Genomic DNA, 26,420 nt, shown 5'->3' with positions numbered 1-26,420 from the left:
AAATATAGTAGATATTACTGACATCATCAACATACCTTTGCTGTACCTGTGAAAATCTCCCTGAATGATAAGTCTTTGAAAAGTTGCAGCTTGCATACGCTCATTAGTAAAGCATTAGTAGAGCATCTAAAAAATGTTAAAGATTCCGTCCACACTGAGCATGCCCTAGCCTGGGATGGAGTTGGATTGTCTGGGCTGCTGTGTAGTGTGCTGGGGTCAGTCACCTGAATTGAGTGGATGAACCTGGATTCCAAACGTCTGTCTCCCCAGGTTCTCAGTTTTCCCAAGAAGTGGTGCTCAAGCAGCATATAAGTGGAAGCTGCAGTTGCAGAAGGGATGAGCTAGAACTGTGCATGGAGGATGGAAATATTGAAGTGCAGAACTGGGAAACAGGGAGGAAAAACAGGTGGAGGACTGGGACCCACTGGAGGGGGCAGGAGAGGAGATTGAGATTGAGATTGTACCTGAGTTCAGATGAGAGTTCAGATGAAGAGCTGCCAGACACTGTGTAGTAAGACTGGCATTGGGAACTAGTGGGTTGTATATGCCACTTGTTTAGGATGGAACCTCCTTGGTAGCCAGTCTCAGACTGTGAAACAAATTCTTAAAAGAATTAAGCACCATCATGCTTTGATCTGCATCCAAATGTAAGACATGCTACTTCTAGTTTCTTTTGCTAGTGTAAGCACGTTACAGAGTACATATTACAGTTAAAATATAGAAATAAAATGTAGAATTTTTCCCTAGGGAGAGGAAAGAACCACCTGACAGATGATAGCCATGATGCTTTAATATACTTTTAGGAAAGCTCTCAGTTACATAACTGAGATTACTACAGTAGTAATCTACTATAGCTCTACAAGAAACTGAATGAAAAAGAAGGATTTTGAAGGAGAAAATGATGGGGTCTTGATGCCTTAGAGTTACAAGACTATTTCATGTATGCAGATACCCTGGAAGAATGAACAGAGGGAGGAGTGTGAGAGAATACCCAAGAGAACTAGTCACATTTTGTTCATAAAATAAATGTTGCAGGGTCTTTATCCAGATATACCGGCTGATTCTACTGGTGAATGCATTTAATACCCTTTTTTATAACCTTTCAGCTAGTTGTTTTGATATACAAACTTAGAATTTATGGACTGTTTCCTTGTAGAGAATATGTAACATCTAATATGGGCAAAATTTATTCTTTTTGTGCATGTGAAATCTAAACATCTGTTACTTCTTCATTTTAATTTGATTTTCTTGGAATGAGATATTTTGCTTTCTTAGTCCAATGCAGCATTTAGTTTTAAATGACTTACCATGATATTTGTATACACTTAGAACTTTTAAAAGGAAAGGAATAGCCTCGTCAGTTGCAGAACAAAAGGTTTGCCTGGCAAATTTCTAATGTGATAATGTGTAACTTTGAAACAGTAGCAATATTAAGACTATTAAAGATGCCTGTAATATCTTCCAATTTCAGTTTCAGATGGCAGCAATGCAGTTGGAGCTGAGGAGACCAATTTTGACCGCAGTTATGTAAAAAAGAAATTAGAGCATGGACTTTCAAGAATATGGCAGGTTTGTTTTGAGTTGTCTACACATTTTTTTCACGAATAAAAGGCAGAATTATTATAGGATGTTTTTTATTAAAAATCATGCTACCTTTCTATTGTCTCTGGTTATAAGGTGAGAAGAATAAATGGTTTCCATAATCCAGAAGCTTCTTAGCCTCCATGCTTACAGGGTCAATAGAGGTAGTGATTTTTGTGATGGAGCCTGGTATGTAGTAACTGGCAGATCAAGCCCAGCTAGTTTCTTTTGTGCCTTACAAAGAAGGAAAGTCTCCTCATTATCAAATCCCATGTAATTGGCTTTTGTCAGTTTGTTAAATAAATAAGCCAAAAATGAGAACATTCCAAATGGACTCTATCCCACGTTAGTCTTCAATAAAACACGTTCAGGTATTCATCCAATACAGTCTTAAGTCATGAGGGCTTATATCAGTGGTTGAGACTTTCTGCTAGCAGTGCTGAAATCCAGTTGTGTGAATTAAAAAGAGTGTGTGCATTTTAAGAGTGCTGACACTTTTAGAACATGCTTTGTGCGCAGAAGTGTCAATATACAATTTTGGAGGCTCATCTGTTGAACAGAGGATAGAATTTTTCCATTCCCCCTTACCTTCACATTGAAGGGATACATTAAACATGTGCAACTTATGTCAGGAATAACGATCTTCAGAATTTCACTTTAAAAGTTAGATTTATTTATTTATTTTTCTTATTTCAAATATCCTGGCCTTTTGTGCTCCAAATCAGTACAGTTCATTTCCAGCTCTGTCCTTTCTAATTTCATTTAGAAAGGTAATGCTGAAGTGCAGGGCCATAGGAAGTACTTCTCTGGCATTTACAGTAGAGCCAGAATCAGAGAGGAGAAATCTTCTATGCCTGCCAGTTGCCATGGTATTCCCAGCCTAAAATTGTTTGGATAAAGGTCCCAAATCTTGTGTTAGAACTTTGAAGATTCTGTGGCTCATAACATCAACAATAAGTCAAAGACGTTCTTTATAACCACTGGGCATGACAATCTTGGTTTGGAAGTACCCAAAAGCATTTTTTGACTAGTGAATTAATCAGAGATGAAGCAAAAGTCTGTGAGAAACGACATGTGCTAAAGAAAATAGTTTTTACAAACCATACTTCTCTAGAGGAATCTTTGCTCATCCTTGAATCTTTGTTCAAAAAAGTCAGACACCTGAACAAATAAACCAAAAAGACCTAATGAATGATGTGCTCAACTTTTTGCCATTCATTTTTAATACGGGAGTAGTTATGGTTTAAAAACTTACATTGGACATAAGTGAGAGGCAAGAATGCTTGTGGGTGATGTCTTTTTATTGGACTATTATGAAGGCAGCAACATCATTTCAACACTACCAAAACAATGAACATACACATTTAACAGAGGTTCATTATTAACTTCGAAATATTTGTGTCTTTTATAGGATGTTCAGCTGAAAGTGAAGACATATCTGCTAGGAACAGACCTATCTAACTTCAAATATGATGATTTCATTTTTGTACTAGATATTATCAGCAGGTATATTGAAGAGATTATTTCAGTTGTATTTTGATTCAGTGACAAACTTGTGCTACAGTTACAGTGTGTGATCATTTAAAAGTAGGACTTAGATCCTGGTGCTGATTTCCATCCATCCATGCACTGCTTTGGTGGAAAGTGGGAGGGGTATTTCAAGGCAGCCAGAAATTGAGGAAGCCCATGAATAGTTTAAGCTTGATTATTTTTTTTTTTTTTTCCCCCCCCCTGGCTGCTGGCCAGGCTCTGAGCTACTGAATATGCATTCCTGCTGCACCAGGACACCAGGTGATACTGCTGAGACCAGCACAGGTGCTGGCCCCAGCCTCCTGTACTCCTACCTGGGACAGTTTGCTGCATGCTGAAGCACACGTGCAGGGTCTTCTGATGTGGCACAAATCTGTGCTGCTGTTATTTGTGCCTCTGCAAGTGCTCATCCCTACATGTGGGGTTTGTCCTAAAGGCCACTGTCCTGCTCTGTAACTTCTGTATTGCCTCTTTACATTTCTGGTACCTCTAAATGTCTGCTAAGGGACTTCCCCAATTGCAGATGATCCAAAAAGTGTGAAGTTCTCACGCTGTCTTCCATCATAGGGTTGTCTTCTGGCAGTGAGAACAGCATGGGAAGATAAGATTTAGGACATGGTCCATAGTGCTATCATTCTGCTGCAGCATCCCAAGCAGACATTTGCATTTCTTGCAGCTGTTTGTCCCATGCATATGTTTTATTTAACATTATGATAGGCAATGGACAAAGAAAGTGAACCTGGACCACTTAAAGCCTTCTGCACAGTGGGTAGTGGTAACTCTTTTTTTTTTTGGCGGGTCATTTGATGAATCTGGTTTCTAGGTGAGATGGCAAATTCCAGCTGAAACCACAGCTTTTGCATATTAGTAATTGTTAAAAATATTTATGTCTAAGCATTGCTAAAATTCTTTCATTATTATAGGCTGATGCAAGTTGGAGAAGAATTTTGTGGAAGTAAGTCGGAAGTTTTGCAAGAATCTATTAGAAAACAAAGTGTTAACTACTTCAAAAATTATCACAGGTAAGACTGCTAAATGTTGGGTAGGTAAAAGTTTTTGTGGTTTTGAAGCATGTTTTCAGAGGCAATGGGTGGCCTGGCTCTGTTGAGGTTGACAGATTGGTTACATTTCCATCTAGTGAAGTATATTTCATTTTCAATGGCAGGAAGGTAGAAGAGGGGTATTCTTTGCCTGTTATTACAGAGAACACCTCACTCGTGCTAAATTCATGGAAGACGCTTCTAAGGGCAAGCTGCATAGACATGGAGAACTTAAGTCTTGGAGTTTTGGTACCTCCTTAAACAGCCTCTGAAGCTACCCTGAAGACTTCTCCTTATCTTGTCTTTTTGAAGATGCTGATCTCTTAAAGTCAAACTTATTTGCAAAGATAGTTATTGATTTTATTTATTGAATGATTTATTTATACCATTGAATAATAAGAGGTGGCTTAGAGCACCGCAGACTATTTCTTTAAAATGTATAGTTATTCAATTACTTAAACCAAGAAGACCTTCAGAATTTTGTGTGTTTACACTTCAGGCACCAATTCCCAGCCTTCTCTTCACTGGCAATTTCTACTTACATTTTATTCAAGTCCATCTTGGACCCACTGCATGCAGATGTCACCTAATTTTTATGGCAGTACATACTGTCAGCTTCAACACTTACTGGTCTTTTCTTTCAAAGTGAATCTGCCTTGATTTCCCCCATAAAAAGGTGTCAACTCTCCAAACCTCTTTTATTCCAGTGCTTTGTTGCTTTTCTTCTCTCTATGCTTTAGGAAACAGGAAGATATGGGCTGAAAACATTCAAAATGCCATATGAAGAAGGCAAGGAAGCCAGGGCTTTTGTAAATAATTAGGCTCAATCTTCCTTTTACTAGATATGTTTCACTTGGGCCCAGTGTTAAAGCAACCCCCATTCAGTCTGACTTTTTACGCGCAGTTTTCTTTGAGTAGAATTACAGGAGAACAAATATTTCAGTAGAAATGTTTTTTGCTTACTCATGCTTTAGACAACCATGATGTCACGGAGTCACGTAAGTGCCCCGTGACTGTGAGGGTGATTGGCAGAGCTGCTAATCACCCGGGCAGCTCAGGTGCCGGTTACCAGGGCGACCAGGCGGGTCACGTGGCCAGAAAGGGGCAGGGCCAGGCCTTTATAAACAGCTTAGGCCGGAGCCTGCCTCACAGTTCCCTTCTGGCTGCCGCAGGAGCAGGAGCTCCACGGCTGAGCTGAGTGGCCCGAGTTAGTGGTCGCAGCCTTACCACACTAACCGGCTGCGATGATGCGGGGAACAAGAACACCCTGAAGGGAGGTAGGATTGAGAGCCCTGGTGGGGCTTGGAGCTTATGGTTTGGAGTACGGAGCCTCTGTGTTTGTTACAGCCAGATGGCTTGAGCTTATGTTACAGTTTGCACCGGAGGACCGGGTGAGGCTGTAGGGGAGCGAGGAGGCCTCACGGGGGCTCCCCAGCAGCTTGGGGGTTCCCGGTGCCCAGTAGGGGCACAGTGCTAGCGGGGCACTATTGTCGGTGCCGGAGAGGCACGGTATTGCACCAGGGAGGCGCAGTGTGTGGGGTTGCAGACCCCAGCCTATAAGGGCAGTGTTTTGCCCAGTCGGGCAACCGGACCCAGAGAAGGGTCAAGGGGACAGGCATGGCAGCGATTTTGCCTGTGTCCCTAGCGTGAGGCACGCGGTGTCAGCCCTAGAGAGGGCAAGGCCCCAGAGCGGGGCAGAGACAGAGCGCGAGGCGCGCGGTGTCGGCCCTAGAGAGGGCAAGGCCCCAGAGCGGGGCAGAACAAGCGATTAGCCCAAGGGCGCCGGTATTGGGGCGGCGGTAGCGAGCTGGACCCAGGGGGCGCCAACGATTAGCCGGACGCCAGCGAGACGGGCCCAGGGTGCAGGGAGCGGGCTGGAGATAGGAGCCCGGCCCAAGGGGGCGCCAGGTGGGCGAGGAGCCCAGGGTGCCCGAGAGAGTGAACGAGAGCACCCGAGGGGCGAGGGACCATACAAACGTCCCCAGAACAGCTGCGAGGCTTGGGGCATGCTGAAGGGGAGGTTTGGAGGCACGCATAGCCCTTAAGGTAGGGCGCATATAGATACCCCATTTAGGAGTAGGGGCAGGAACACCAGTACCGTCAACTGGGGAACAGAGGCAGCCTCCCATACAACTTATTGGTCATCAAAGTCGTGGCGGGCGAGATTCTGAGGGTGCTAAGTTCACCCTAACGTGACGGTAGGGGGCGCTAGGGAGTTCACGGCCGCCCCTAGTCCCTGCTCCCTCACACATGGACTATTTCCTGCTGATTTTGAAAGTAGTATTTCTTGCTGTTCTCATGCATATATGGCAAAGGTGTATTCCAAGCATTGTCTCTGTTTACAAATCTTAATGTGTACAGTTTGTTTTTTTTATTCTGTTTACTTCACAATGCCTTTAACTCACAGGTAAGATTAATTAACTGATGTTTTTCCTCTTCACGATGAAAACTGCTGTGTAGGTTCTAAGTTAGGTTTTTAAGGTTGATTTTTTGTATAAGAGTTTTGTATTTTCAGATAAAGAAAATGTAGCTTCTGCTTTCTTTGCATATTTAATTGAAAAAAGCTTTTATCTTTTCACAGATGGATTAGTATATATTAGTATGCTTAACTGCTTGAAGGGTATGAGTTGTGCAGATTGGTATCTGAGGCTTCTTGGACACTTGATGAAGGTGGTACAGAATTGTATAGCAAGCTGGTAGAATAGAAGAGACATTCAAGGACTTAGTCATGTAATTCAATAATATATTGAATACTGAGAACATATTGAGTATTTGGAGGGCAGGAGCTTAGAGGTTTATTTTGAAAAAATGAGGGCTTATTGGAGAGCAAGAGAGAGACCCCAGAAAGGGGTCTTAGAATGTACTTATTTTTTTCTGAAATATTTAGTTGCAAGTAACAAAGATTTTTTTTTTTTTTTTTTTTTTAAAGAGTGATCCTGTCTGACCCTGATTTGTGTTTTTGAGCCATTTTCAGAACTTGAGTATGTGATGAAAATCAAAGAGGAGCTACTGAAGTACAATAAAATTAAAAATATTAAAGAAATATAGTTTACCAAATGAGAGAATGTTGGTCCATTGTCATTATTTAAATACTCAAACCTTTTTGCATTGTTCCTTCTACCTTCACCAAGATGGATTATAAGGGCTACTTCCTCTTGGTTCAACCTTTCTGCCTGAAATTTTCTAATCTGAGGTTCTGATTTTAAGAGGTGTTCAGCACCTTTTAGTTCTTTTTGACTGCAGAGAAGAAACAGAACTGCACCCCTGAAAATCATCCTGCAATCTATGGTTGAACAGAATGAAGATAATCAGATGTAGCCAGCTGCATAATTTAGCACATGTTGCTCATCTCACTGAGCCAAAAATCAATTAATTCTACCTGTAATTACAGTTTGTTACAAAAATGTTGCGATGATACTTCTGGAATGTTTTATAGCCTAATTAGGAACAAAATGTATAATTTACCAACTGTTACAGTGCATTCTCTTGTTCCAAGTGTGTGTTTTTTATATATAAAAAAAAAAAAAAAAAAAAGTATGGAGGTGCCCCAAGTAATTGTTTGCTGCTGAGACTTCTTTTTAGCAAGAACTTGGCCAATGTAACTCCGAATCCAGTGGTATTTCTGCTTAATAGTTAAATGGAAAGCTGTTCTGTTGATTCAGCAATGCAAATGTAGTGAACTAGTGTTTTGATTAGACTGTCCCTATAATTGTGCCTTTTATTAGGGGCAGACAAAATTTATTGAGAAGCGGTGTAACTTAGCTGATTAATTGCCTTTCAGTATTCGTTTCTGTGAAAAACATGATTTATGAAGTGCATGTTTAATTTTTTTCAGTTTTCCTATACTATTTGTGAGTCTTATTGCTTTCTGCTAAATAAATATTGGGCAGGGTCATATTGATTGTTTGGTATTTAAAAGTTACTGCTTTTTAGTGATATTTTTAAATAGTATCTGATTATATTGCCTTCTATCATCTGCAGCGTACAGAGGGCAAACCCCATTATGTTACAAAACAATCATAAATGTTTTAATATATTATCTTTAGTGGCTATTAACTATCAACTATGTTCCTCTGCTCTTGCTGACAATTGGTTGGTATTGATTGGTTTTATTTCAGAACCCGTCTTGAAGAACTCCGAATGTTCTTGGAGAATGAGACCTGGGAGCTTTGTCCTGTTAAGGCAAGCTTTAGTATTTTACAGCTTCATGTAAGTACTACAATCAGCTTTTCAAACCTTCTCTCTGCAGTAAGTTTAGGCTGGCTGAGAAAGTGGAGGGATATATAAACTGTTGTACAGGATTTGTTTTTTGCAGGGGGGGTGGGGGAGTGGGCAGTTGGGTTAACTTTACAGAAGAATGGAAGTGAATCTTTTTTGAGGAGATGGTAAGCTATTCTAAAGCTTAGCAGTAAATTCATTAGAAAGGTAACATTTCTACTTTAGGCATAGGAAATTTTAGAGTTCTTCATGTTAGCCTATATTTTATTTAATATTTAATTACTGATTAAATGTTTAATTGTATTAATTAATGATTAAAATGTTAAAAGGATATTCAGGAAAAAAAATGAGTAGAACTGTTACTGAAGCAGAAAATGTGAATTAACTGAGCTCAAATTATGAATTTCAGGCCAACAAGTTCAAAATAAATGCTTAAAGGTAGTCATCCAATAAATGGCCTGCTGTTCAGCACTTCTGCATTCTCAGTAGTTCCCATCAAATGTCAGTTTCTTTTGGCACACATTTTGCAAAACATGGTTTCATGGTCCTGATTCAAGAAAGTGGTAGTTGTTTAGTACTTTCCTGAATGAAATACCATGGAAAGCAAGTGAAGAGGCTGCTTTTATGCATTACTGAACTGGGAACTATAGGTTAGATTAATAAAGGGACTGGGGATGAGGACATGTAGTGCTTTTGGACCTAAAATTTTGATACTGTGCCCCAGGAATGTAACTGACAAATGTCCTTTAAGTGGTTAAGTTCCCTATATTTTAAGTGGGGAAAATTGAGGCACCTAGCATTAGAATTCACAGCATTGCCCATGCTGAGGACAGGGATTTGGATCCATCCCATAAGAAATTCTGTGGAAATGGGCAAGTCAGAAATTGCGCCCTGCCAGACTTAAACAGTAGCTTGAGACCTCTTTGAAGCCCTAATTAGCTGCCCATGTGAGATGGGGATTCATTGCTTGAAACCTGGCCTAAGTTGTCTTGCCTTTGGGGATTGTGGCCATCTGTTGGAAGCTGTGGGAGGGAAGGTAGGTAAATCACTTTCCTAGGAAATGAGACCTGCATTTTAGGCCCTTTTTTCATCTTGTAGATTTAAGCCCACATATCCTATTTCCTCAGGAAAGGGCACATCTACATGTGTTGATGTAAGGCTCCTTAGCCATTTTTAAGGCACATTAAGGGTGTGGGTCTATATGTGCATGCCCTTAATGCACTTTAAAAATGGCGATTTTTAAGCTATTCGTGCCTGAATTTGATACCTGCAAAAGCAGGTATCAAATTTAGGCATGAATAGCTAAAGTGCCTTAATTCATGTGTAGACATGCTAAAGCACATTAACACTGTGTATATTGACTGATTTGGGACTAAGTTTAGTCCCAGGTCAGTATGCACACCATGTTAATGTGCCTTAGCACATGCACATGCTCATTAGGGAAATGCGCATTAAGTTTAGGTGCACATAAAAGCACATGTAGATGTTCCCAAAGTGTCTGAATGAGCAGCCTAAGGGTTTAGGGTGCTTTCTGCTCTTCTTGTTGAAGCAGAATGACCATGCAGAAAAGAAGGTCATGGGGCCTGCTTAGGTGAAAGGTACATGCAGAAGCACCTATGGCACTAGGAACTAGGACATTTTCCTTCTCTGACGTGTCCTCTTCACCCAACACTCAATAGATTCCATAGTCATGTTCCCTCTTGTTTCTGTTCCTCACTGGCCCCACGATTTTTGCATTCCCTTCTGGATAGGGGTCCAGGTTCAACAGGAGAGGTAGAGGTTGCTCTCAGCCAAACCTAGCCCTTAGTTTAGTGATTCTCAGTCAGGGAAATGTACTCATTTGGAATTGCCTGCATAACTAGAGCTATTGTTACAAACAACATGCAAAATTTGTTATAGATGCATGAAGTCAGTGTTGGAGTGAAAAGGGGAATAGGATTTTCCTATTTGTACATAGGTGTTTCTATTTATTTCCCTGCTTTGTACGGAAAAACAGAAGAGGAGTAGGAATCTTTAATAGAACAAGGGAAAGAAATGCATTTTAATAGAAAAATGTAATGGTAAAACTATACAGTGGGGGAACTCCAAACAATCTGATGGGCCTGGAAATTATTCTTTAGAATTTTTTTAAAAGAAATGACTAAATATGAAATCCCATTTGGTCAAAGCACTTTGATAATCTATTCCTTCTCAGCTAAATTAATTCATGTACATTTACCATTCAAAATCAGTAGGGAGACTTTTTAATAACTAACATTTCTGGTGTTTTCAATTTAAAAGATGTAAGCCAGCCTTTTAAGAAAAATGATGTGTAGAGATAAAATCGTAAATCCTTATTTAAGTCCAATTTGTAAAAGTATCATACATCCATGGAGCCCAATAAAACTGTAACTACTTCTTAACATCATGGAAACATTTTAAATGAAACTTATATGAGGATATTACCAAAATTATTTTTATATTAATAATTAAAATATTCCTGATAGAAAATAATCTTGACCTATTTTATAGGCTGTCACTTCTGGGAATTTTGAAATATGTCCCTTCTATTTGAGTTATATTTGTACAGCTTGATATTTTGAGCCCATTCTTCTTGTAAAAATACAAAATTAATTTTTGCTAAAAGTATTCTGTTTAATTTTTAAAAAGTGAATGCTTCTGTAATGAAGGACATATTGTGTGGGGTAGCCAGACAACATAAATTGGGGTGGAAACCATAAGGGACTATACAGTAGGTTAAGCTGAAGTCAATATAAAAGTCTATATTTAAAGAAGAACTAAAGTCCTGCTTGCAAAATGCTAATAGCAGAGATATGGTCAACAAATTCATCTTTCCATCATTTATTTGAGAGCTGAAAGGAATCTGAGCTCTATATCAATATTTAAACTGTTACTGGGCATAATAATTGTTCTTTATTTTTTTTAATAGGAGTTTAAATTCATGGAGCAGTCACGTTCACCATCCGTGTCACCTAGTAAGCAGCCTGCTTCAGCAATTTCTACAACAGTCACTTTATTTGAGCAATATTGCAATGGAGGAAACCCATTTGAAATTCAAGCCAATAATAAAGATGAGGAGACAGAAGATGTGCTTGCTTCTAATGGGGTATGGAACTATTCATAAATAAGGAGTAAAACTAGCTCTGATTAAGTGAATGTGACATACAGCATTTTTAAATGATCTGTTATCTTGTGCATCAGTGCAAATGTAGAATAACTGCAGTGAAGCAATAGGTCCTGACCCATTTTACTACTTAAATTAGGTAGGTTACTTTGTTCTTAATGATCAAAACCAGAAAGCCAGGTTTCCTGTGGAAAACCAGATTTGTTTGTTTTGCAGTGGATCAATATTTTTCTTTCTAAGTCAGATGTTCCTGAAGACTAGCAAGCCGTGCTGTGCTTAAAAAAGAAACAGAAAAGTGCTAATTTATCATAAGGCAATTAGAACCAATTTACTTGACTTCCTTGGTAGAAGTACACTTGACCTTTGTTTAATTTTAGAAAGATTGGTTAGCTCCTCTGCCTTGTTTAAAAAAAAAATATATATATATTTTCTTTTATCATATTTATGTGAATTTTACCATGATTTCCAAAGGAAAATGTAATAATTATCAGGTACTTTTAAAATATTGTTTCCAAACGTTGAGGGTCATTCTGGAATGAGATTAATTCGTATAACATTTATCATTTACTTTAAAGTTTATTGTTGTGATTTTCATCATGTTTTACATTTTAATTAAAAGAGAACTTGTTTATTTTATTTTCATATGGTTTGTATTATGCACTTACTATGAAGTTTCTAACATTTTCTTGTTAAACACAATTTTGACTTAAAATACTTTTGTGCCACATACTACTTTCTCCCCAACTCCTTATTATAAAACACATGTATAGTCTTGCTCATACTCTTCCTACCAGTTACAAACCTGGCAAGCTTAGATTTAACCATGCGTTTCTGGTCTCGAAAAGAACAAAATGGAACTTTTATTGGTGTTCTGGCATGTTGCTGACTTTCTGTTGTCCATCTGTTCTGTTCACTGATTGGTTGAACTTGCACCTCTTTGTGCCTTGTAGCTTATTGAACTGCCTGTTTAAATTTTATTTTTTTTCCCCCAAAGGCTTCAAATCTGAATTTTTGCTTCATCTGTTGGTTATAACTAAGTATTTATTTTAATAACTATATTGTTCCAATCTACATCATAAATGCAGGGGATTTAAAATAATAAAAAAATTCTGAAAATAGCTGTGTGTAAATGGTAATGCATTTGTTCTGTGCTCTTCAAAGTACTCGGGTCATTAGAACGTAAAGTACTTAGTACTGGATGTATTACTTTATAATGGGGAAGCTATTTGTTGCATACTAAATCAGTTTAACTTTGAAAGTACAGTAGCATGGTTTGTAAAGACAGATCACCCTCTGAGTTTGCTAATGCAAATGGCTGGATATAATCATGATTAGCAAACAGTATTGTAACAAAGCAGTAGTGCTTTGGTTAGAAGTTGAATTTGTAGGCTTTCAATGTTATGCTTGTGATAAAAGAGGAATTTCCACGGTCTTCTCTTTAAATAAAAAAGGCAGATTTGACTTTTTTCTGATACATGGAGGCGGCACAGGGAGCAGAGCAGAGCGGAGCGGTGGTGAAATTTGGGGCGGGTGCAGCATCCTTCCAGCACCACTGGTGCCCCCTCCAAGCCCAGCTCTGCCGAGAAGAGCTTTGTGCAGACTGACTTTTTTCTGATACTCAGAGGCAGCACAGGGAGCGGAGCAGAGCGGAGCGGTGGTGAAATTTGGGGTGGATGCAGCATCCTTCCAGCACCACTCGTGCCCCCTCCAAGCCCAGCCCCTGCCAAGAAGAGCTCTGTGCAGCCCACCCTGCGCAGAACTGGGGTGCACATGCCCCGCTGTGCCCTCCCAGGGTGCAAGCAGTGACAGGAGCCACTTCCCACCCTCCCTGTGAGCCATGGCTCTGGCCCTGCTCCTGCCCTGCCTGAGCAGCGCTGCCCCTGGCCCTGCCCCTTCCCTCACTCGTGTGTGTGTGTGTGTGTGTGTGTGTGTGTGTGTGTGTGTGTGTGTGTGTGTGTGTGTGTGTGTGTTTACGCACATGCATACACACACAATACACTGAAAATTTTCTATACTGAAGCACTACTATATTTGGAATGTTGAATTTTGTGGTAAACCCCACAACCACCTGGGTCCCAGGAGTCATATTGGTGTGGTAGAGATGGTGTTGAAAATAATAGAGAGTCAAACATGCCTTGCATTTCTTACAAGCCTGTTTCCCTTTACTAGTACTTAGCTGTTTATGAAGGTTTAAAAAATTAAAAAATGTAAATTTGACCTACTTAAAATGAATAAGATTTAAAAGCAAGTTAATTTGTTTTGTCTGTTACAAAAACCCTTGCTCACAAAAAACAGGTGTCAGCATTTGAGTCAAAGTATGTATGATGTTTTTACAACCTTTAATTCTTCCCTTTGATTCAGAGGTGGAAATTTTGGGGATACCAAAACTGCCTTTAGGTCTTGACTGCAGCTATTCTGTGTGAGAAGTCCAAGCGCTATACATTCAAATAAAATAAAACTTTAAACTTTAAAAGCCTCCTGCTCTGTAGTGTCAGTTTTCCACACTTTAATATATGCTGTTTCCTGCCATTTTCAGATCCACCAAATACCAACACTTCTAGTTTTTTCTGCACACAGCTTTTGTTTTTTGTATTAAGTCCAGATGATTCTGATATCTGTGTAATTTATCCTTTGCTTCTGAACTTTGCTAAGCTATTGGCCTTATTGAGGATGACCCATAGCAGCAAGTTCCACAGCTTAGTCAAATGTCATATCCAAAGTAATTTGTGTTTAGTTTTAAATTTTCCACTTTTTTAAGGAGACTTTTCAAGCATCACTGCAATTCCACCCTTTAATATTATCTAGGACATTTTGCTTTCAGCATGAGGTGCTGTCTGCTAACTTTCATTAGCCTATCAGATATTCAGTTCTATCTGAAGTGTTAGGCTATAAATAAAAAAAATTAAAATTAATTGGATACAGTCCTCACTGTTGCACGTGTGATGCGTCTTACTGTGGCACAGGTGCAAATTCCATGGTCTAAGGCTTGGAGTAACCTATATGTCCATTATAGTGTGGTATTTTGCCCCTCTAAATTAATTATTGTTTGGTTTGAGTATCTACAGCAGTGATTCCTCCCTTTTGTATTGCCAACTGGCATTGGGGTTTGAGAAAAGAGCTCATCTCCTGTTCCCAAAACAAAGGCAAAATTTGCTGTGGCTGCAAGTGTGTAAAAAAAAAAAAAAACAAAAACAAAAAACAAACAAAAAAAAAAACACAAAACCCACAAACAACAAAACACACAAACAAAACCCTCTGTAATTTGTGTTGTTATAGGGCTCCTATGTGTTTTTTATTTGGAATTATCTTCAACAAAGTCTGAGGTCTGGGGGCATGGACACATGCAACACTTAGAACCATTCAAATGTAGTTTAAACCTGAAGTGGACAGACACACAAGCCTTTTAATTTAACTGGTTTAAATCTTCCTGGAATAGTTCAAAAGTATACATGGAAAATCAGTTATTTTGAAACAGTTAACTGTGAACCAGTTCAGTGTGTGAACACCAAATACTCTGTGACACAAGTCTGGATGCCTCCAGGTATCCCACACTGTATTGATCTTTAAGTTGTAACTTCCTCTCCATACCTCCCCCTTCCCCTCCCCCCACATGTATGCTTTAGGCAGATCTGGTATGTAGGCAGAACTTTACTGCCCATTTTTCTCCTGCTTTTGTTGACACTTTTTACCAATGAGCTGTCTTTCACTTCTTGTTCAAAAAACCCCTGTCTTTCTAATACCCAGTGGTACAGGTTTCCCTCTATTTATGCTGTACATGCGTTCTCAGAAAGCAGTACATAAATCGAATTAGCATAAAGTGAACCCACTTTACGATATAATAAATAGGGATAGGTTCCCATGGCAGTGAGGGAGTGAGGCTGGGACTAGGAAAGGGGTGGGGGAGGGGTGCTGCTCGCAGGGCTGCACAGGGCAGCAAAGCAGAGGGAACGGAGCGGCACTCACCCCAGTCCCACCTGCAGCGGCCCCAGGAGCAGCCAGTGCCAGCTGCCTGTAGCTGCTGGGCTGCACTGCGCTCTGCCTGTCCCTAGTCATCCCTGTTCCTGGGCTGTACTGTGCCCTAGTGCAGGTAGATGATGTTGGCTGCTCCCAGGGCTGCTGCAGCTGGGGCTGGGGTGAGTGCTGCGCCCAGTGCTGCCCAGAGCTCTGCTTGTCCACGCTCACCCTAGCCCGTGCTGGAGTGGCCCCAGGAGCAGCTGACATCAGCTCCCTGCACCACGGTGTGGCAGAGCCCAGGAGCTGGGGTGAGCCCAGGCGCAGGGGGACAGACAGAGCCCGATGCAGCCCAACAGTTGCCGGCAGCTGGTGCTGGCTGTTCCTGGGGCCGCCGCAGCCGGGGCTGGGGTGAGTGGGGCCATGGCCTTTTCCCCTCCCCCCAGCAGACTGACCTGCTTGGGTGGTGGGGCATCTATGCTGATTGCATAAGAGTGAATTTACCTCACATATGATGAATTATGGGTCTAAATATACTCATCGCATAAGAGTAATTTCACATATAAAGAACCTGCATAAATTGTGGGAAACCTGTATCTTTACTTTCCCCCTGTGACCATAATTTCCAGATCTTGGAAACAAGGTGACGTTTTGGAATGGGTCAACTTTTTTGTGTGTCCACATCCTGGGAATTTTTGTATCACAAAGCATATTGAGGTGATGGAGCGCTATTTCAGGAGTCCAACAATAGTAGGCTGCATTATTTCTGGAAAATGCCACTAGAGGGAGTTGCAGTCCCATGTATTTGTTGTAGTTTAATGTGTTGTTACATGTAGCAAAGACAAACTCTTTGTAATCCATGCAGTGGTTTCCCTTTAATAATCTTAAACTGTTTCCTGTTTCCCATTTGGTAGGGCTACATAGATTGTGGGTTTGCAAAGCTGGCTACACTGTCCTATTTTTCACACTTACGTGCTAGTCAAGTGCTCTGTGTTGAAGTGAACTCTCCATGTGTCTCGAATTGCTCGAACTAAATTTGTGCCTGGTGAAGAAATGTGATTGATTTATTTTTTGTTTGACACTAGAAGGACAGAATGTTCTGTCTGTGGATACGTGGAAGAGAGATTATATGTATTTTTTTCATATGTTGGGTTTACACTCAGTTTTATAAACAATTTAATTAAACTTATTTTGGGAACTTCTGACAAGTGTCTAGAATTAACATATTTTCACATAAATTTAATTTATCGTTAGTATTTATGTTCAGTCTAATTCATATAACTGAGAATGATTTAGACTGAAATGTTTTCTTTCTCCTGCAGAAACTGTTTTTTGATACTGCCTTTCTATATTTGTACCCAGTAAAGAACATTTTTAGCAGCATATCATATAAACAATGTCTATTCCATGCAGCATGAAACCTTAACACCTAGGAAACTAGATAGTTGATTGCTTCTACTACTAAAAAGATATTTGGTGATGCTATGAAATTGTGACTACAAGTAGTTCACCCTTTCACTTATTCATGTTGGTATGCATGGCCATTTTTAAAAGACTTGTAAATCATTAATGGATTTGTACTCAAAACACATGGGTAAAGTAGGGAAGTATTATTTCCATTATTACAGATTGAGAATTTAAGTGCAGGACTTTAAGTGGCTTGCCCAGAAATGCAAAGGGAATCTCTACCAAAAAGGAAACTAAACCCAGGTTTCTTGTTCATTTGACTATTGTCCTCCTTACCTCATTTTTCTCCTCTGGTCCCAATATGCTTTGGAATTATTACTTAAAGAAGAAACACAATTGTATGGTGCATTTAAAAAAACAAAACAAAAACCCAGAACAAACTGGCAAGGGAGAAAATATCTGAGTGCCTGGATTCCTTAAGCCATGCATCGTTTTGGCTTGTGGATTGATTTGTTCTAGGGTGCATGTCTTAGCACTTAAGCTTGTAATTACTTCACGTAAACAGCACTATAATGTTAAGTGTCATGGTGGCAGAGGTACAATACATCTAAATGTTTTGTCAGATGATCTGCAATGTGGTGATAGTCTGCTGTTTTGTTTTGTTTTGTTTTTCTTGCAAACATGATATATAAGGCCAAGTACAGTCAAAAATCCTGAAGCTAAATTGATTCAATTTTTGCAGATTAGTCTGAACTGTGTAGATTGAACCAGTAAGCAAATGAAAAGACATTCACTTTTGATTCTGGAAATGTACCTGTGCGCCTGCAGTAGCTCAGGCCAGCTAAAGTACCCCTCCCTGCTTGGCAGACAGCTTGGACCTGCCTACGCTGTGAAGGGAAGGGGGGTTCAAAGTATCCTGGGAGGCTTGGGGACTTTGAGTTAACTTAATCTGGAGGAGATCTGGGAGAGGAGGTTAAAGAAATTTAACCTAAATCAGTTAAGTTTGATACTACATCTATCTAGGTTTATCTTAAACTAGTTTTGGCCATTTTAAAAGAGGTTTATGTGCACTGAACTTCTGAGTTACAGATTTGAACTGGTTTCTGATCACATATTATCAGTTTATATATAATTTCTGTCCCTAACTGAAGAGTTCTGTTTAACTGCATAATAGTCAGGCAACAAACCTAGCACTTTCAAATTTACATACTGGAAATTGGCAGCTGTCTCTAAAAGTAGTCACTTTAATGCGAACCTTGATCTTTAACATGCTTATTTATAGCCTGTATTGTAGTTAGTGAGACCTGTGGGTGCTCAGCATCTTGCTGAAAAAAATGAACCTATTTGTCTAGAGGCAAGTATCTGAATTTTAGGTACCAAAATTCACATCAGCCTCCTGAGTTGTAAAATCCCTGGTGAAATTCAGACACTTTTTATTTTAACAATATGACAAAGGCATCTTTTTGTATATTTACCAAGATGTAGTTAGGGACAGTTCATATTTTAGTGAAGTTGAGACACTCTAAGAGAGAGAAACTAATAACTAGTCCAAGTGCAAGATAACTTTAGTAAGATAAGTAATTATTCTATAAAAATTGTTGGAGGTACATATCAAGAAACCTGTGAAATAGTAATTAATTCTAGTGAACAGGACATTTACATTTTCTCTAACTTTCATAATCATCAAACTACTTATTTTGAACTGCAGATTATACTTTAGTGTAACTTTAACTTACAAGTCATCTTAAAAAAACAATTCATAAGGGAAGTTGAAGAAGCAAATAAATACTTACGATTTACAATGTACTTCAAGAAACAAGTTTTTCCCTTCATTTTGCTACCATAAACAAGTCCAGCAACTTTAACACCACTGTGATAGTGTTAAGGCTTTTAATAAATAAGACTTGAAGCGAAGTAGGGCTGGTGTGTCTCACTGAAGGTCCCAATCCCCTTGACTAAATCATCCCAACCAAGTGTCTGTCTAACCTGCTCTTGAAAGTTTCCAGGGATGGAGCTTCTACAATTTCTGTAGGTAGCCTGTTCCAATGCTTGACCACCCTCATAGTCACAAAGTTCCCCCTAATGTCCAAACTTAGCTTTCCTCTGCTGAAGTTTAAGGCCATTGCTTCTCATCCTGTCCCCAACAGCCACAACAAAAAAGTCCATCTCCATCCTCTGTCCCTCAGGTATTTGAACTGATCAAATCCCCTTTCAGCAATCTGTTCTCCAGACTAAATTACCCTAGTTCCTCATAAGTCATGCTTCCCAGGTCTCTGGCATTTGTCCTTGTTGAATCTCATTTGGTTGGTTGTGGACCATTTTTCTAGTCTATCCAGGTCATTCTGGATTGTAGCCCTATAATTCTACACAACTTGGTGTCATCTGCAGTTTGCTAATTTGCACTGGATCCAACCATTCAAATAATTAATGATGATGTTAAGGAGAATGTCATGACAGTGTCAAAAGCCTTTCTAATATCAAGGTATTGATACTGCTTTCCTCCGGTCTACTGAGCCTTACCATAGAAGGAAATTGGATTGGTCAGGCATGCCTTGCTCTTGGTGAATTAAGCTGTGTTTTCCACACACATCATTTTTAAATGTCTTTATTCTATTAAAACACAGGTCAATTAAAAGCCATTCATCTTTTTCTTCAAAATTGATGCATTTGGCACACAAGAATAATCTTAAAGTGGTATTTTTAACAAATTGCTATTAATAAATGATGTTTCTATTACTGAATTGTAATTGAATCAAAGCACATTATTTTAGAATAAATTATTTTAATCCAGCCTATTAATTACTTCCTCAAATGAGTTAAATAAATTCACTCTCTATGCTTATTCATCAAGCCCAGGATCAATTGTCTTCTGAAATAATCACTCATTTAATACAGGTTTTTATTATCTTGAACATTTAGTATGGTATGGGTCTCCTACTAATAATCAAGGAACTTACTTTTTCACTCCTCTCTCATCATTCCATTCATTTGTTCTATACTGCTCCCATTACCTGGAATTCCAACCTTGATACTTGAGAGATCATTTTAAAATGTACTACTCCTTTTTTGTTAACCCATTCAACTAAAAATAGTAGCAAATCTCATTAAAAAATAGCTACAAAATTAGGTTATACCTCAGGACCATTTCATTCTTAGAATTGTCCAGAGTCTGCACGTCTTAAGTTTTCTCTGTTTGCACAGTCAAATTCATAGGAGTCAAATTCTTCGAGCTGCCTTATGTGTCTGCAGTGGGAATTGCATGCTTTCATGCATCTTCTTGCACAGGGTGTCTACAGGGCAGTCTAGAGGTTCAAGCAAAGCCAAAGGGAAAGTGTTGGGTTATATTCATCATTGATGGAACATGCAGGGGCCTTTTGGCATATTCCAGTCGTGAGGTACCAGGTGTGACTGTTCAAGAGCTTTGCTGGGAATTGGGTTTTAGCCTAAGGCTTGGACTTGCCTGTCTTTTGTATTTTCTGCATTAGCACACAGTAGTCTGGTGAGCAAACTAATTTGCTTACATGAGAAGTTCCTAAAGCACCCAGTTTTTTGAACAGTTTGAGGGTAATTTGTTAAACATATCAAGGTTAAAAAGTACTTTTAGTAGAATAAGTATCTTCCTTTGTAAGGTCTTTACATCGCTTGACTTCTTTTTTCTTTTTCCTTTAAACTCCATTTGTGGCAACTAATTACTTTCTTCATAACATGTAAATATTACAGCAGTTACCAGAGATATGGGTTGTAGCCGTATTGGTCTACAGGCAAAAGGAATCAGAGCTCATAGTAGAAAGAATTTTTTTTGCAACTATCTAGTTGGTCTAATAAAAGATATTGCCTCTACCATAAGTTCTGATTCCTTTTAGCAGTTATCAATTTTTGACATACTTGCTAATTTCTTAATCCAAAATATAGTGGCTAAAAAGATAGCACAGCTGTAGTTTGCTCAGGTGAAATATTTTATTTTGCTTCAGTCCTACTACCTAATAGTTTCATTCTATGTCCCCTAATGCAAATAGTTCAGGCATTTGAGGGAGTCAGTTGACTTAATGGCTCATGGTTCTTCACTCTACAGATGTTAGCGATTCTCTCTACTTTACTGGTCACAAAGCTCTACTAATCAAGCTAACCTTACTTAGGAACATTTTGCTGTCTGCTAGCTGCCTTTCTTAGCTTCTTCTGCTATTTAACAGAGATCCTTTAGCTCTTTTCAAAATCATAGATCCAACCATGGAGACCAGTCTTCAGCAGCAACTAGGGATTCATCTTTAGGAAATGGGAGGAGCAGTTATTCAGCTGAAGATTAGGCTCTGCCTTTGCTCTATGCAGCCATAATAATTGAAAAAAAAATATTTTTTTTCTTCATTCTGCCTTTCAAAGACAAGGTGCATATAATGTTTGTGGGGGTATGTTGTATGTGATAAAATATTTGTCAAATATCTGTAATAACACTATTTTTAAAATTGTGATACAAAAAACCTTGAAAATCTAGACATTTGATGTTTGTTTATTCTTATACTTAATAAATGTGGTAGACCAGTTTTAATGCATCGGGGTAAAGAACTCAATCAAATGGTGCTGTTAGTGGCAGAACTAAAAAGTCATAAAAAGTCACTGATGTTTTTTAAAAAACACAAGTGTTTGAGGGTATAATCGAGAAAGTTAATGCTATTTATGTTTTGGTTTTTTTTAGTATGAATCTGACGAACAGGAAAAGAGTGCGTATCAAGAGTATGACAGTGACAGTGATGTTCCAGAAGAGCTGAAAAGAGATTATGTGGATGAACAGACAGGAGATGTCCCTGTAAAAAGGTAACTTGGGGCCCCTTCTACATGCACAGGCAAAGGCATGACAGGATCTGATACATGATCCATTCAGTTGTGCCTCCTGCCTTGATATACATGCATGGCAGGAGGTGCAACTGGGATTGCCTGTTAGATACAATCACGCTTTATTGCCCATGCAGGGAGAGCCTGATCCTGGGCTCCCCCTGCATTGACAAGAAGTGAGCTCCCACAGCTGGGACCCTCCTCAGTTGGGTGCCCTATGTACCCCTGGTCCCTGGGGATGGCAGCTGCAATCTCCCCAGCTGAGGGGTGCATGACACCCCCAGGCCTGGGGATTGTGGCTGCCATGATCCCTAGGGCTCAGGGCTGTGCGAAACCTTGATCCCTGGAGCTCAGGGGTTTTACATACCCCCAAGCCCTAGGGATCACAGCTGCCTTGATCCCTAGGGTTCAGGGCATGGTGCACCCCTTTGGCCCTGAGCCCTTTTAGCTGATGGGCCTCCCAGCCAGTGGGGAGACCTTGCTACATGTGCAGATTTAAAGCTGAATAGCAACCAGCTATAAAGTTAGTACACATTTTTCAGGTCTAACTTTATAGCTGGTTGGAGCTTTTTATTGTGTGATAGCTACTTTGCATGTGTGGCTGGTCTCCAGGTAATTGTACAGTTAACTGGTTAATTGTTTAATATCTGTAATGTATAGAGGGGGTCTTGCTGGAAAAAAAAATGTATCTCTTTCTCTACTTTTTAACCTTTTCTTTAGTCTACTAGTTTAATAGAAACAAATATTAGCTGTCAAATAATCTATTATATCATCCCCACACTTAGAAAGGTAGAGAATATATTTCTCCAAACACAGCAAACCTTCAGGCTGTTTATCATCGTCCAAGAAAGAAGCAGTGAACAGACAAATTGGAAAATAAGAGGAAGGAGATGGAGGACTGATTTAGTAAAGCAGTCAAACGTTAACTGAAGGCTTGACCTTGCTACCTTTTTGTAAACCTAATTCCTGTACAAGTCCAGAATAATTGTTTGCAGAGATATGACTAAAGTCTTGGCTTCTAAGTTTCAGTTTTGAACAAAACCAGTCACCTTCGGCAGATATGAGAGAGCACTGTAGAATTTCCATATATGTATTCCCTGAAATGCTTCCATAGATCAAATATATCTACTTATAATTTCAAATTAATCACTGTCTCACTTTTTTAATATAATACCAACTTTGGACTATATAAAAAGAAAATTCATTTCCCCCTAGGTACTATATCAAGGTGGGAATTAATTCATACCCTAAAAAGGCAGACATTATTTATTGTGGAGGCCTACAGGAGAACCAGAAAATTGCCACTCATGTAGAAAAAAAGAAGTTCCTTCTTCAGGGAAATCATTCCTAAAGTAAAATATTATCAGTTTAGTTTTCCAAATCCCATAACCTATGTAGTTCCAAAGATGTCTGTAGAACCAGTACAGTACGATACTTAAAGGAAGAATAATAATAATAATAATAAAAAAAAAAAATTAAAACATCTGTTTGTCCTATTTATCTCAATGCGTACAGCCTATGAAATGCTTATCTTTCTTTCAGCAGTAGCACATTATTTTGTAGAACACCAGGCTGCAGTCTGTTTCTCCACTTTGAATTTTAAGCAGTTTTTTAATTTCCTCATGTTTACCCAGTTATTTGTTCTTATATAAAGTGCAGTTCAGCTTTAGCCCATTAAACCTCACAGCTTTCCTGGTGACTTTGCCTTCTTTTAATCTGCTCCACTTTACATGTGGGGAAGTTAACCAGCGTGGTTAATTTGCTTTGGTAAAGCCACAAAAAGAGTTAAAGGTAAGAAGCCAAGAGTTCTTTTCCCAGCTCAGTGTTCAATTAGATGACTGCATGTTCTCATGCAGTTATCTATTGATATAAATAAAATACATGCTTCACTTTGGGTATAACATACTGTGCAATAAGATGCACTCTTTATTTCCAATTTATGTTGTATAGTATTAGACAACTGTTGGTTCTGATCTTTTTTTTTTAATTAAGCATTTCTCGAGAGACCCTGAAAAGCAGGAAGAGATCAGATTATAGCCTCAACAAGGTGAATGCCCCCATTCTGACAAACACTACGCTGAATGTAATAAGGCTTGTTGGTAAGTAGAATGGTGTAATGACGTGGATTTTTTTTAGACTTGTAGATCATAGAATAAAATATGGCTTGTTTTAAAGCATTTTAAAGTCAATGTTGTTAGAAACCTTCTTTTAAAATTATAGTTCCAAAAGTGTTTTACAAAAGTCAGTTACAATCATAAGGCTAAAATCTTATGAAATGGTCTGACACTTTTATTCAAAATAGAAATATGCACTACTTCATAAATCTGCATAATGGTGAGTTGTTTGACAAAAGGTTTAGTGTAGAAGGTTAATGGGTATAACAAGAGGACAGCACAAATCTTTGTGCAGGCATGGCTTTTGTTTTGTTTTTACTTTTTTTATACAGATGTGTTTTGCTGGATTGAACATTTTTTATCTGAAGGCAACTTAAGACTCCTTTTTTTGGCTCAGATGCACACACATGATTCGTATCATCTTATGGTATGCCAGGAAGATGCGTCTGAATTTTCCATAGTTGTTTTCCATAGTTACTTATATGAACTATTGGTTGAGAAGCTGATTTTGATAGTTCAAATGTCTTGTATTTTTAAGTCAAAATTTGTACATATCAGGCAGCCTGAAATTGAGTTATCAATTCATAATATAATTAATGAACACTGTAAACCACACTTTTAACCATTAATTGGATATGTTGACATATGTCAGATTAGTTGTGATTATGGTGATTTTGGTTAAGTTTTCTACTAGATGCCTGCTCACATCATAGAGAACAGCTTCATGAATGGTCCTAAATATGTTCATGTGTAATGGGTGGGTTTTTTAGGAAGCCTCAGTGAAGGACTTCTGCTTTGATTAAGTGCTCCATGTTTTGCTTGAGGCAAACTGTAAAGACAGTGTGGATAGGGGGCCCTGGAGGGAAGTGGGATGGGGCTGTGGGTGTCTTGTGCCGGGGGGAGAGGGAGAAACTGGTTCCCCACCATTGTGTGCATTCCCAGGGGGCAGAGGGGACCCGTGCCACCCAGATCTGTGCACAGGGCAGGGGTGGGTGCAGGTTGCCCGCTGTGGGCTCGGGCTCCTGCCTTGCTGCCCTCCCCCTGGGGCCTCTGCAGTCCAGTGGATGCGACCCAGTGCTGCTTGCCACTGTCAGCTCCATGCTGCCCTGGCATCCTGTCCCCTTTGCTTGTGGCAGCAGGGGTGGCAGCGTGGAGTTGTGCCCCTCACTGCTGCCATGTGCACTGGGAACATGTCACTAGAGCAATGCAGTGGTTGCACCAGAGGCAACTTTCCTGCTTGGTCCCACTCTGTCCTGCAGTGCTGGGTCATACCCACTGGGCTGCAGAAGCCCTGAAGGAGGGCAGCAGGGTGGAGAACCAGAGCATGCAGTGTGCCCCCACCTTGCACACAGATCTGGGGGGCAAGTGTCCCCTCCTGCCCCCCCGGGAATGTGTGCCACAGCAGGGAACCGGCCCCCTGCTGCCTGAGCCTGCAGCTGGCAGGCCAGGGAGAGGGGGGTAGAGTGAGGGGCACCAGCAGGGCCAGGGGGGCTGTTGGGAGCTTTTCATTTTAATCACAGATTTTTGGGGGTTTTATCAGAGAACTTGCTTGCTTTTTTTATCAGGGTAAACCAGGATCCGTGCTTATAACAGTATTAACTCTAGCATTGTTATCAGTACAATGTATTAGTATCATGAGACTACATTACAATAATTGTTTGTTATTTTTAACTGTTAAGTGGGAAAACTGTGTGTGTATGTTATGTGGATAAGCATGAAGTGTAATGGTGAACTTCTGCAAGAGTGCTTTTCTGCAGTTGGTTTGTAGTGTATTTATAACTAGTTAGTTTGATAAAATATGGCAATTGCTGAGGAAATGCAGGTGAATTATTTTGTTTAGAAAAATTCATTTAAATTCACATGATGGCCAACTTTCCCATTAGAAAGTTTTTACCACATAGACGTGAAGAAATAAATGCTTACCAGTTTGATTTATATTATGTACTGTCATGACCCATGTCTTCTGGGGTACTGATGTACAAACTAAACATCTGTGTATATGTTTTGACCCAGTGCATGAACCGCTGGACAGATTATTAGTTGTTTCATGTCTGTTTTATTTTAAGCAATTTCATCAGACCTGCAAATCTGGATTGACATGTTAGCCTTCTTTTATGTCACAATTTTTTTTTCTTGTCCAACAGGAGTGGTTGGAAGAATACTTTGGATTTTTGATCTTAAGGCAGAATTATTTGCTTTTATGGATTCTAGTCAAACCTGTAAAGTTATATAAATATTACTTTTGTTGCTCAGTTTTCTTTTTTTCCTTCCTCCTTATTTTTCAATTTGAAAGGTTTCAACCTTAAGCAATGTTTTATACTAATCTTAGAGCAGTTGATAATGGCTGAACCTGCCTACATTCGCATTAGCTACATAGGATTGGATGGGACCTCTTGGGTTGTTTGGTCCAGTCCCCTGCCATTGCAGGCAATATGTCATAATTCCTTCCCACATTGACCCCATTCTGTCCTAAATGCAGTTAGGTTTTTTCCCCCTTAGTCTGACTGTTTCAGAACAGTAAAATTCTAAAACCCTTTTTCTGACTTATAGCCTGAATGTATCCATTTACATGTTCTTGTGTTAGCATTGTCTTTATCTTAAAGAGCTCTTCTCCCTCTTGTGGCATTT

At 39.4% G+C, this 26,420-nt stretch overlaps 1 protein-coding gene across 1 annotated transcript in view; it reads left to right on the top strand.

The window, feature by feature from the left end:
* VPS50 (VPS50 subunit of EARP/GARPII complex) overlaps window positions 1-26,420 on the top strand; it is a 150,913-nt gene that overhangs the window by 64,258 nt on the left and 60,235 nt on the right. Inside the window, exons 14-20 of the mRNA XM_090047029.1 lie at window positions 1,472-1,569; window positions 2,993-3,087; window positions 4,035-4,133; window positions 8,270-8,360; window positions 11,299-11,475; window positions 21,542-21,660; window positions 23,671-23,777. Of these exons, the coding sequence (XP_089903155.1) occupies window positions 1,472-1,569; window positions 2,993-3,087; window positions 4,035-4,133; window positions 8,270-8,360; window positions 11,299-11,475; window positions 21,542-21,660; window positions 23,671-23,777 (786 nt within the window). The remainder of the gene's footprint in view (window positions 1-1,471; window positions 1,570-2,992; window positions 3,088-4,034; window positions 4,134-8,269; window positions 8,361-11,298; window positions 11,476-21,541; window positions 21,661-23,670; window positions 23,778-26,420) is intronic.

This window comes from Crocodylus siamensis, chromosome 5 (assembly GCF_052110815.1).
Source record: "Crocodylus siamensis isolate JL-2025a chromosome 5, ASM5211081v1, whole genome shotgun sequence".
Lineage (NCBI taxonomy): Eukaryota > Metazoa > Chordata > Crocodylia > Crocodylidae > Crocodylus > Crocodylus siamensis.
This window is presented reverse-complemented; position numbering and strand designations above follow the sequence as displayed.